This window comes from Dipodomys merriami, unplaced genomic scaffold (assembly GCF_024711535.1).
Source record: "Dipodomys merriami isolate MVZ:Mamm:240054 unplaced genomic scaffold, mDipMer1.0.p SCAF_786, whole genome shotgun sequence".
Taxonomy (NCBI): domain Eukaryota; kingdom Metazoa; phylum Chordata; class Mammalia; order Rodentia; family Heteromyidae; genus Dipodomys; species Dipodomys merriami.
In genome coordinates this window covers 169,299-180,464 of record NW_027206386.1, presented here as the reverse complement: position 1 = coordinate 180,464, position 11,166 = coordinate 169,299, and the positions used below count along the sequence as shown (strand labels likewise).

The 11,166-nt window shown below is 49.3% G+C and overlaps 1 pseudogene and 1 gene segment (V, D, J or C); both read right to left on the bottom strand.

Annotated features, from left to right (window-relative positions):
• Positions 1-11,166, bottom strand: part of LOC138818880 (uncharacterized) — a 76,392-nt pseudogene that overhangs the window by 26,726 nt on the left and 38,500 nt on the right.
• On the bottom strand, positions 3,784-4,437 carry LOC138818869 (immunoglobulin heavy variable 3-11-like). The segment is given in 3 exon segments: positions 3,784-3,788; positions 3,934-4,260; positions 4,365-4,437. Coding segments are annotated over 3 exon segments (378 nt in total).

Sequence of the window (11,166 nt, the reverse complement as noted above, 5' to 3'; positions counted from 1 at the left end):
CTAACCACGTGCTGTGGTTCACACTGAACCTGCAGCTCCTTGGGAGCCTGAGGCAGAGTGTGAGGACATTGAGAGCTGTCTGGGGTGCAGAGGGACACACATGTCCTCTCACTCTGCCATTCTGCCTGGTGATTGTTCTGTCAGCATTTCTAATCACACACAAAACACAAAGTGCAAACGCATGAGACCTCCTAGTGCACAAGCAAGAGAGTAAAACAATGGTGAATTGTTTCCACACTGGCAGCGTCTCCTATGGCATGAGCTCCATGCCTGGTCTGGGCCTGCACAGCCAAGGAGGGCCCACAGTTCCTGGTGTGTTCCAGGAGAAAGGTGCTCATCTGTGAGCTCTGCAGAGCCTCCTTCCTCAGCCGAGATCAGGTGTGGCGTTGCCACACTTTACTTTATTCTCACTACAAACCAGGATGGCCAGATTCAGGCAGATGTTTGACAGTGGGCTCTGGTGTATCAGTTTCACAGACTAGCTTTCTTGTTTGTTTTTCTGGTTCATATGCACTCTGCATTTCTGACAGTATCCCATGTATTGTATATTGTGATAACCGCAATGAGTAACTACATGTAACATACAGTGCTCGGAGGTAAACAGTGATTTGGTAGCTATTGATAAAGTATTTGTGTGTTCTTCAAATTGTTTTAAAAACCATGGAATTCCTTATTTGCTTGCAATTTTTTTCATTGTTGACACACTGTACAGAGTGGTTACAATTACATGGTCAAGATCATGAGTACATTTCTTATCAAGCATTGTTGACACCTCCTTTGTTTTCACTTCCAATCCCTTCCATTCTTCTCCTCCCACATTCTCCCCACTTTTTTCTCCCACCCCCCACTTGCCCAGGCAAAAGTTGAAAAGTTTGGGTTTCGACATAACGACTTGTATATCTCATTGTTGCAACATGTCCACCTGTATCCCTATTTAAACAATTTTTTCCCTTCCCCTCCACAAATTATACCAACATCAATTACAGTGAAAGCAAGGGTTATACCGTGGGGGAGGGACATACAAAGCAACAAAAAATCATCTTATAAATGTGTTAGAAACAATCACCAGAAAGAACAATCATTTGAATCTTTATCTTGGGGTTCACTTCGCCTAAAATCAACTTGTCTGATAGTTTCTGTTTGTCTTAGACATATACTAGTCATTGGAAATAAGACATAACGTGATACTGGTGTTTCTATGGTTGGTTTATTTCCTTTAATCTAACTCTCTTTAGATCTATTACTAATGACAGTCTCTTTTCCAGTCTGTGGGTTAGTTCTATTCCATTGTCCACACCTTTCCCATTTCCTTTATCTGTTCTTCTCTTGTTGGACCTTTACTTAATCTCAGCCCCCCTCTGCCACGTTCTCCCTAGGATGTCCTGTGCTCCATGCTCCACTGCCCTGTCCCTAAGTTCTATCTGAGAAACATCAGAATGGCCTTTGCCTTGCATCTTGCCAACTTCCCGTTCAGAACACGTAGCTATGAGCAGCTCAGCTCACAACAATATTTGGGCAGTGATTATCAGGATATATAAATTTGTCCCACAGAATTATGGTGAAGATAAAACATTCCTATTATTAGTGACCTTGTGATTGTTGTAATATCATAACATCACACACCTTGGCATGTTCATGTAGATGATGGTAGCTAGCCTAAGCTGCTGCTAGGTGCCTAAAATCTAGTAATACATTGATGTACAGTTTACATTTGATATGATAGTAAATGTGTTTACTAATATTCCTCAATTCTGTATATCTGTATATATGTTTCATTATGTCTCAATGTTTCTGGGAGATTTGTTGGCAGCATTTTCTGTTAGGCTTGGGTGGATTTGTATTTTTCATCTCTAGCCTTCCTCAGATCTGATCTTGGAGATCATGGCAAAGTCAGTTTCCCCAATGTGTTATTATCTGTGCTTTGTTGAAGTGAAGTCTCCCTATGTTTAAGTAAACCTCACAGTGGAAAGCAGAACATCTGATCCAGACAGTCAAGGATGACTACAGACACAGCCATGGAGAAGTCCCTGGGAGACTGTCAGGGGATGTGCAGAACTAGGGCAGACACAGAGGAGAGCTGGGGCAGGAAGAGAAGAGGCAGGGCCAATGCATTTGTTTACCAATTAATTAATTTAGTTATTATTATAAAGGATATACGTTAACAGGTACTGGTTATTATTCAATATGTATATACATTGTTAAATGACTAATAGTCTAAGTAGACACATGCTCTAAAGTATTGATAATTTTGTTTTGGTGAAATCTTTCCTTTCTTCATCTTTTTACAATGATTAGTGCTGTGCTATGAGATACCAGCTCCTCCTGATGAGTTTTCACATCCAAATGAGCACCCAAGACACCACAGTCTCCACATGGACAGAGTAATGGATGTCTCCTGGTGAGATGAATGATTTGTCTCATCATCCACAAAAACTGTCCAGGGGAAAACCTCAGAACTTAGAAGTCTTCTTCCTAAAGCCTGTAGAGTGCACACACAGGTTCTTGCTCAGGAAGTGAAGCTTGCTCTTCTCTGATCAGGATGTAATGGAGAAATAAACAAGGACCTGTTTGAGCAGGTGGGGGTGTTCGGGATGCAGGGAGCTCAGTCAGATTGCTGTGAGATCACCTGGCCCAGCCCCTCGTGCCCACGATGCGCGTGCACAGTGACAGTGCTCATGACGGAGCCACAGGGACCCGGCCTCCATCCCAGACGGGACATCCACAGGACTCCAGAGCCATCGTGATGGAGGAAACCCCAGGACAGACGGGGCCCAGCAAGGTCAGTCTACATGCACATGGCCTGTTGTCTGTCCAGTCCAACCCAGACTCCTCATGTGCACTTCCACGTTCCCTGGTGGACAACAAGAGGGCCTGGTGAGGGGACACTGAGGAGTCCACCAACATTTCCCAGGGTGCCATGGACTGAGCTCCAGAGATATGGCCGATCCCTGTGTTTTATGATTTGAGTCCCCAAGTACATTTGGAGGTTAGACAAAGAGAAAAGGAGGCTGTGAATCACTGAGTCAGAAAGTAAATGAATGGAGCAATTCTTTTAGGTCAGAAAGTGAATGAATGTAACAATTCTGTCAGGTCAGTTCTGAACCCCAGAGCAATGCCACAGGTGGAGGAAGGAGGGCAGCATTTGAGGCCTGTTAAGAGTCATGGGTCAATGGGCTGTGCGCTCTCTCTCTCTGTCTGTCTGTCTCTGTCTCTCTTTCGGTCTCTCTCTCTGTCTATTCCCCCACCTCGTACAGTTTTGAACTCAGGACGTCTTTTGTTAGTCACACACCTGCTATGCTACTTTAATGATGTTCCTACTTTCCTAATGTTAGACATTGTCTGGTACTGTGCTGTGTTTTTGCCTGGGGCAGGTGTAGACAGTGATTACACACTTGCCTCCTGTGTAGCTGGAATCACAGGAAACAGCTGCCACATGTAACTTACTGATGAGATGGGTTCTCATTAAGGTTTTGCCCATTTGGCCTCCACAAATACTCATTTTTCTCTCCTCCTCCCAGGTCTATAGGATTACAGACACCAGTCACCATGCCAGGCGTTTTCCCTCTTGTTCACAGAACAAATTCCAACTCTGTGAATCCTGGGATCTTTGTCCTGAGTCTCATGGGGTCTCCAGGGTCCCTGAGCTTCTTCAGGATCAAATACTGGTCACCACTGCAGAGCCATTTTTGCTTCCACCGGGATAATCTGTTCATTCTTAAATTCCCAGCAGAGGACTGGAGACATCTCAGAGGAGTGCGGGTCATGAACTCAGGAGAGATGCTGTCACACTGTGGACACAGAGGCAGGGCAGACAGCAGGAGAGCAGCCCTGGGCTCTGTGTGCAGCTGCTCCTGAGCTGACCCGGCTCCAAGCTGTGCCCAGCGCCCCCTGCTGGTGCTGAGCGCCCTGCAGGGAGGTTTGTGTCTGGCCCACACTGGATTTCCTGCACTGTGTGTCTAGCACAGTAATAGACGGCCGTGTCCTCCACTCTCAGGCTGTTCATCTGCAGGTAAAGTGTGCTCTTGCTGTTGTCTCTGGAGATGGTGAAGCGGCCCTTCACAGAGTCTGCATACTCTGTGTCACTACTATCATCGCTGATGTATGAAAGCCATTCAGGCCTCTTCCCTGGAACCTGGCGGATCCAGTGCATGTAGTAATCACTGAAGTCAAACCCGGAGGCTGCACAGGAGAGTCTCAGGGACCCCCCAAGCTGCACCAAGCCTCCCCCAAACTCCACCAGCTGCACCTCACACTGCACACCTGCAAACACAGAGAATCCTGGTCAGCAATGGTCACACACATCCACTGTTCCTCCCACTCATGTCCATTTGCACACTCAGTGTCCCTTGCTCCCCATGAATCACCTTTCAACAGAGCAACAAGGAGAACCCAGCGCAGCCCCAGCTCCATGGTGGTGGTCTGTGCTCAGTCACTGGTGGAATCAGCTCACAGAGCTCAGGTCAGGGATGGACTGGTTTTCATGGGCAGAGGGACGTCCTATTTGCATGTCCTCTGCTATAAAGCAGCTCTGGGGGGAAGTCTAGAGATTGGGCTCCCAGAGCAGAGGTGTCTGTGCTGGAGGAGTTTGGTGACAATGGTCACCTTGGAGACATCATGACACACTGACCATGTGCTGTGGTTCACACTGTACCTGCAGCTCCTTGGGAGCCTGATGCAGAGTGTGAGGACATTGAGAGCTTTCTGGGGTGCAGAGGAACACACATGTCCTCTCACTCTGCCATTCTGCCTGGTGACCGTTCTGTCAGCATTTCTGATCACACACAAAACACAAAGTGCAACATGCCTGTGACCTCCTTGTGCACACGCAAGAGTGTATAACAATGGTGAATTTGTTTCCACACTGGCAGTGTCTCACATGGTATGAACTCCATGCCTGGTCTGGACGTGCACAGCCAAGGAGGGCCCATAGTTCCTGGTGTGTTCCAGGAGAATGGTGGTCATCTGTGAGCTCACAGAGCCTCCTTCCTGAGCCGAGATCAGGTGTGGCCTTGCCACAATTTACTTCATTCTGACCACCAACCAGGATGGCCAGGGTTCAGGCAGAGGCTTGATAGAGGGCTCTGGTGTATCATTTGTTATAATCTATTTTTCTCATTCATATGTATTGTGTATTTGGGACGAAATCATGTGTATTGTGAACTTGTAATAACCTCAGTGAGTCACACACAGAGTTAAACATAGGTAAATGAGTATTTGGTAACTATCAACAAGTGACTTGTGCCTTCTTCAAATTGTTTTATCAATGTTTTGGCAGTTTCCTTGCATCTGTCTTTCGATTCATTGGTTGCAGTGATTCCTAGTGCCGGACAAGATGGTGAGCTGAAGGTGAACAGCACTTTTGTTCATGAACAAGAATCCACTGACACAAAGCTGAGCAGATTCTGAGGAAGAGAGGAAAGGAGAAGCAACAGGGAGATCCAGGGGCCCAGGAAATGGCAGAGAAGCAGTCAGGGTGGAGAAACTGTGGCACTGAGCTCTGACCTGTGTGCAGCTCTCCTGCTGGGGAAGAGCAGCTGAGCAGTCAGCAGGTGACATCAGGTGTGCTCACAGAGGGACTGCCAGCTCTGCCGTGGGACACATGGCTGAGGACCTGTTAACTAGCAAAAACCATGAAATGAAGGAAACGAAAAGAAATAATCAACCCTGGTGTTGGTGGCACGGCTCAGTTGTTAGGCAGTTAGTCAATGAGAGAACACATCAGGTTCTGACTTTGAGTCCTAGTCATGGATACAAAAGGGAAAAGAAAATTGAGGCCTGACTCAAATGGTAGAGAACCAGCCTTGAGTGAGAAAGCAGAGGGAGAGTGCAAGGTCCCTGTTTATGCAAAAGTGCACAATAAAAATGCTCTAAAACATGACAGATACCGAGTGTTGGGGGCCAAGCTGGTTCATGTAAAGCAGGCAGGCTGACAGTGAGAATGTAAGTAAGAACGTGACTGGAAGTTGTACCATGGTCCATGAGCACACAAACATTAGAAATGCCATCGATTCCAAACTCCGGTAATGTCCAGTGGCTCATTTGTTTCTTATCTTCGGTTGGGGTCGCATTGTTTACATCAGCAAGCCAGGAGATTAACCCAGGTGTCCATGAGAGAAGGAATGGAGAAAGGAAATGTGGTGTCTTTGCAAAACAGGAGATTGTTCATCCATGGAAGGGAGGAAGTCCTGGCATTTGTGACAACATAGATGACTCTGGGGAGTTCACGTGAAGTGTGGTAATGCAGCTCAGAAAGACAAAGGAGGGCTTTTGACACCTGTGTGGTCTGTATTTGTGAAAACGTGTAAGTCAGCAGACCGCAAGCTTCCTCACTGTCAAAGAATGGAACCTGTGCGTGGTGTACCATCCTTAGCCCTGCGTTGACAATGGTTCCACAGCATTTGTGTGCATTGTCACGTTGCAATCTAAGTGTGAATATGCATCGTTTTAATTGTCAATGTTATGTCAAGGAAGTAGAAATAATTACAAAACTTTCTGACCTTGAGAACTTTTAGCAAAGTGGTGAGAAGGACACCAAATGTCACCATCTCAGCAGGAGCAGGGCACCATTGCCGTCCCTCCCTCTTCCCAGAACCCGACGCTCTCGGGGGCTCAGTCATCCGGAGCATGTGGGCTGAGCCCTCTCCTGAGCAGGGCCTAGACACCAGCAGCCCCTCCACAAGGTGAGCCTTAACTTTCCCGATGCTCTTCCTTATCTGTTATTTGAACTGACACTAAACAGAGTGGGCAGCCTGTCAGGTTTACTGCATGTATCTGTTGTATACTGTTTAGATCCTGTTAAACAGTTATATCCTCAAGCATTTATCAATTCTTAATGGTGTTTTGTCTGGGTTCTGGAATGTTCAGACTAGAGTATTTATTTATGTCCACACATGTTGCAATATGTGGAGCCTGGACTCTGGACAGTAATGGACACAGGTATGCAATCAGATTTCGGGACGCCTGGGTCCTAAAGCCTTCCACCAGCTTCAGGTGCTCTGGGGCCATTTTACAAGGTATTTATTGAGTAGGGTGCAGAGTGTACCTCAGAGAGTGAGGTCACAATGTCCTTAAAGTCACAAGCACCAACCAAGTGGTCTAATCACACTCCAGTGATAATGACCTCTTTATCTTAAGAAGCCAAAATAAGTAGTAATTGAGTCTTCTCTAGCCTAAGCTTCCAGAAAGCCTGGTGTGAAATTAGCCTACACCAGCATAGAAAGCTGCATTCCCATCAGGTCAGGACTGAGTGACCTTTTTAGGAAAGTCTCAGTGCTCTGAGGGTTCATGTGGGAGGTGGCAATGCATCCTCCCTATCCTTTTGGGTCTCAGAGCTTGAATTTTAGGACTCTCATGACATAGCAATGGCATTATATGCCCTTAATATTGAAATTCCACTTCTGTGTGCAATCCTTCAGTAGCAGATACACATTGGAAAGACCCACACAATGCAATCTTCATGTCAGCCAATATGGTGGAAGGATGACACTGATAATGCCTGGAATCCTGGAACTGTCAAAGTACGAGGTGGTGGGTTTGCTGGTGCGTCCAAAGGCTCAGTGGACGTCTGCCTACCAGCCCGGAAATTAAAGCCCAGAAATGTACAATCACCCAACGTCCAGGAGGCTGTGCAGGGAGCTTCAGGAGGATGAGGAAATCTATGGGCTTAGGGAGAACAGGGAGAACCAGGTTGACATCGATCCACCCTGGGGCAAATAAGGAAGTTTTCTCAAGAAGCAGGAGGAGCTTATAGGAGAATGGAGAGGAAATCAACAGGAAGTATCTGTACCCATGGTGGTGGTATTCACACTGCTGGTGTCTGTGTGGGGGCTCCTATGCTGGGTAAACTGTTGTATGGAAATGTGGTGTGGTATGTAACAACTCAGTGTTCAGCTTGAGGAAGGCTTTGCCATCCTGGAGGCCAAAATCTGAGTTCCACAGCTTGGTGTCTTTACTGTGGTGTCTGCGGTCACCATGGCTGCGGGACACACGGGCACCAGGATCCCAGGCCAGCAGATCACTGCACCCCTCCTGCTCCACACACACTCAGCAGGTACCTGGAGCGTGCTGTCTCCTGGTGAGGAGAAGGGTTTGTGATTCCACAGGATGAAACCTTCTCAGGTGGAAGACGCCTTTCCTAAGCCATGGAGTTCAGACAAAAATCCTTCCTCCAGAAATGAGCCTTGTTCCTTCGGGTAATGATGTGGTGAGGGAACAGGGCGTGATTTGTCTTTGTCTCAGGGAGGGGAGTGTGAGAGGAGAGTGAGGAGCAGCACCACAGGGGCCAGGATTTGGGGCAGAGGCCTCGGGAGGCTGCTCTGCTCAGCACAGGGTTCAGGGTGAGCAGCAGTGCCCAGACATGCACAATGCCAGGATTCACGGACACCTGCCCTCAGTCCCAGGCCTCACAGCACAACCAGGCAGCCCATGTGTCCATTTCCCCAGAGCCGTGGATGGTGGAGGTGAAACCAAGTGGACAGACTGGACAAGGCTAAGCTCTGCATCTCCGTCCCACGACTCCTGTTCAGCCTCCCTCCAGACCTGACGTCCACCTCCATTCCCACAGGAGGCCTGCTGAGAGGCAGCAGGAGAGGGCTGATGCACGCATGCTGAGACGTGTCACCGGCACTTTCCCCAGGTCTGCAGAAGCCCCGGCCTGAGCAACACCTGACACCAGGTCCTCACCTGACCTGGGGTTCAGTCCACATACTTACAATGGCCATTTCTGCTGACCAGAGAAAAGAACACACAGAGAGGAGAGTCTCTTGGCAGGAAAATGAGTCCACTGACACTACCCCATTGTCCAGTCATGAGCTGGATGTGCACAGGCGGGAATGGGAGAAAGGGAAGGTTTGCTAGCTCCAGGGGTGGTGGTCTGGCTTCTCCTCACAGGATTTGGAAGTACTGGGTTAGAACTCAGGCCTGTGCTCGTTGGGCCGTCGTGCCGTGACTGGCCATGCCTCTCATTTTGCTGTCAGCTGTTATTCGGGCAGAGCCTTGGTGTTGACTGAGGCTGGACTCGGAGCTCAAACGCTGTGTCCATAGCTCTGGTGTAGCTGGGGGCCCTGTGGGCCTGGGCTGTCACCCCCAGCTCCTTGACTGAGATATAGCCTGGCTAGTGTTTTCCCAGGCTGGATTCGAACCACGATCCTCCAGTCCCCACTTCCCACACAGCCTGGATTGCAGGGAGGACCTGTAGGTAGCCATGTCCCTCACGTTTTCAACGGGAATTTCAGAGCCTCCTCAGCAGGGAACCCCAGAGTGTCTCCCCAGGTCTGATGGGAAAGTGATCGTCAGGTCCCCTGGCCTTCCTCTTGGCCTGGGGACCACTGCTGTGTTGTTGCCATTTCCAGGACGATGCACTGATCTCATTGATGAGGGAGCATGCTTTATCGTTTGAAGATCATAACACGATCACATTGTGAACTCAGAGATACCACGGAGTGGCAGCCTTCCAGATCCAGAGGGGATCCCTGGCAGTCGGCTGGACAGACGCAGCCAGACGGCGACACCAGCCCTGAGCTGCACGTTGTGTTCTGGATGGACTCTGGGCTTGGGCGTGCTGGGCGTCCTTGAGGGTCCTGTGCGTCCTTGTGGCAGACTTGTGTCAGGGCTCACACCCGGTCGCCTCACTGTGTCCTACACAGTAGTGCAAGGCCGGGTACTAAGTGGTCACGGAGCTCAGCTGCAGGGAGCACTGGTCCTTGGAGGTGTGCACTGGCATGGTGACTCTGCTCTGGAGGCTCGGGCTGTACGCGCTGCTCCCACGTTTATAGATGTGTCCAGTCCACTCCACCGTTTTCCCTGAGGCCTGTCGGATCCAGCTCCGCAGTCACCATGCTGACGGAGTCACCAGAGACCGCACAGGAGAGGGACGGCGTCTGCACGGGCCTCGGCAGGCCAGCGCCTGACTCCTGCAGCTGCACCTGGGACAGCACAGCTGTGGACAGAGGAGCAGCTGCGTCTCGGCCCAGACGCCGCATCCCACGCTCCTGCCCAGTCCCAAGTCACCATCGCTGTGAGCTGCCAGCAGGAGCCCAAAGACCACACCTGCTCCACGGTCACAAGGTCACGTCTGTCACACACAGACAGCATTTCCAGAGTGCGGAAGAGCCTGAATTTAAGCGAGGGTGCGACTTCTCCGGGTGTGTATGCGGGAATTTGCATGTGGGGTCACTCTGCTTGTGGCTGCATACGAGGGGCAGCGTCCCTGTCACCTGTCCCCCAGGGGAGGTGACCGCGGGTCTCTCACAGATCGCACCCCTGTCTTGACAAGCTCTCCCCTCGGGGCCCTGACCTTTCAAGAAGGACGTGAGGTGAAGGCTATGAGGAGAGACCAAGAGATTTAATGTGTGCAATCAGCACAGTGTCTCTCTGTATCACACACACAGATAAACCCTACATGTATCTCTACACTCACCAGCAAAACAGACCTGCAGGAACATTGAAACACACACATCATTTATATTTGTATAACCACAGAAACACATATATACACAAACACACAGATACATACATTCACAGAACCTCAGAACCTTGATCAGGAAGTAGATCCAATGTGTGTCAATGGAGGGAAAGGGAAATAACAAGCATGCAGAAGCAGGAGAATCCTTGTGGACCAAGTGTTCTGGGACTGCAGGGCTTGTCCTGGTCTTCAGAGGTGTACTGAACTGGGAGGGAGATTGGTAGAAGTGACCGCTCATGAGAATGTCTGCATTCTGATAGATTGGCTCACTCCCATTTCTGCCATACCACCACTTCTGGCTTTTTGGCTGTTAAGGAGATAAGAGTCTCAAAGCCTTTCCTTCCTGCACTGGCTACAGTGTGATCCCCAGATCTGTGTGTGGTCCTCTCCTGAACTGCTAGGATGAGAAGGAGAGCACTGGGGCCTGGCTCCACTTGCTTATTCTAAACCACCCATTTCCTCATCAGTGTCACTGGGACACTGGGTTGGTGTTGAAATGCACACACTGCTGTGCAGCATCGGTCTCAAACAGTGAACAAGTAGTGACATCACTGATCCCGAGAACCGGGTCTCTCAGGGATCAGACTGTGATGGTGGAGAGGGAAAGTCTTCTACCTGTGCCACGGATGTACAGAGACTTACTAACCGTTTGTTCACTCCTTATTGCTGACCCGTGTGCTCTTGATATAAGGGAGCAGACGCCA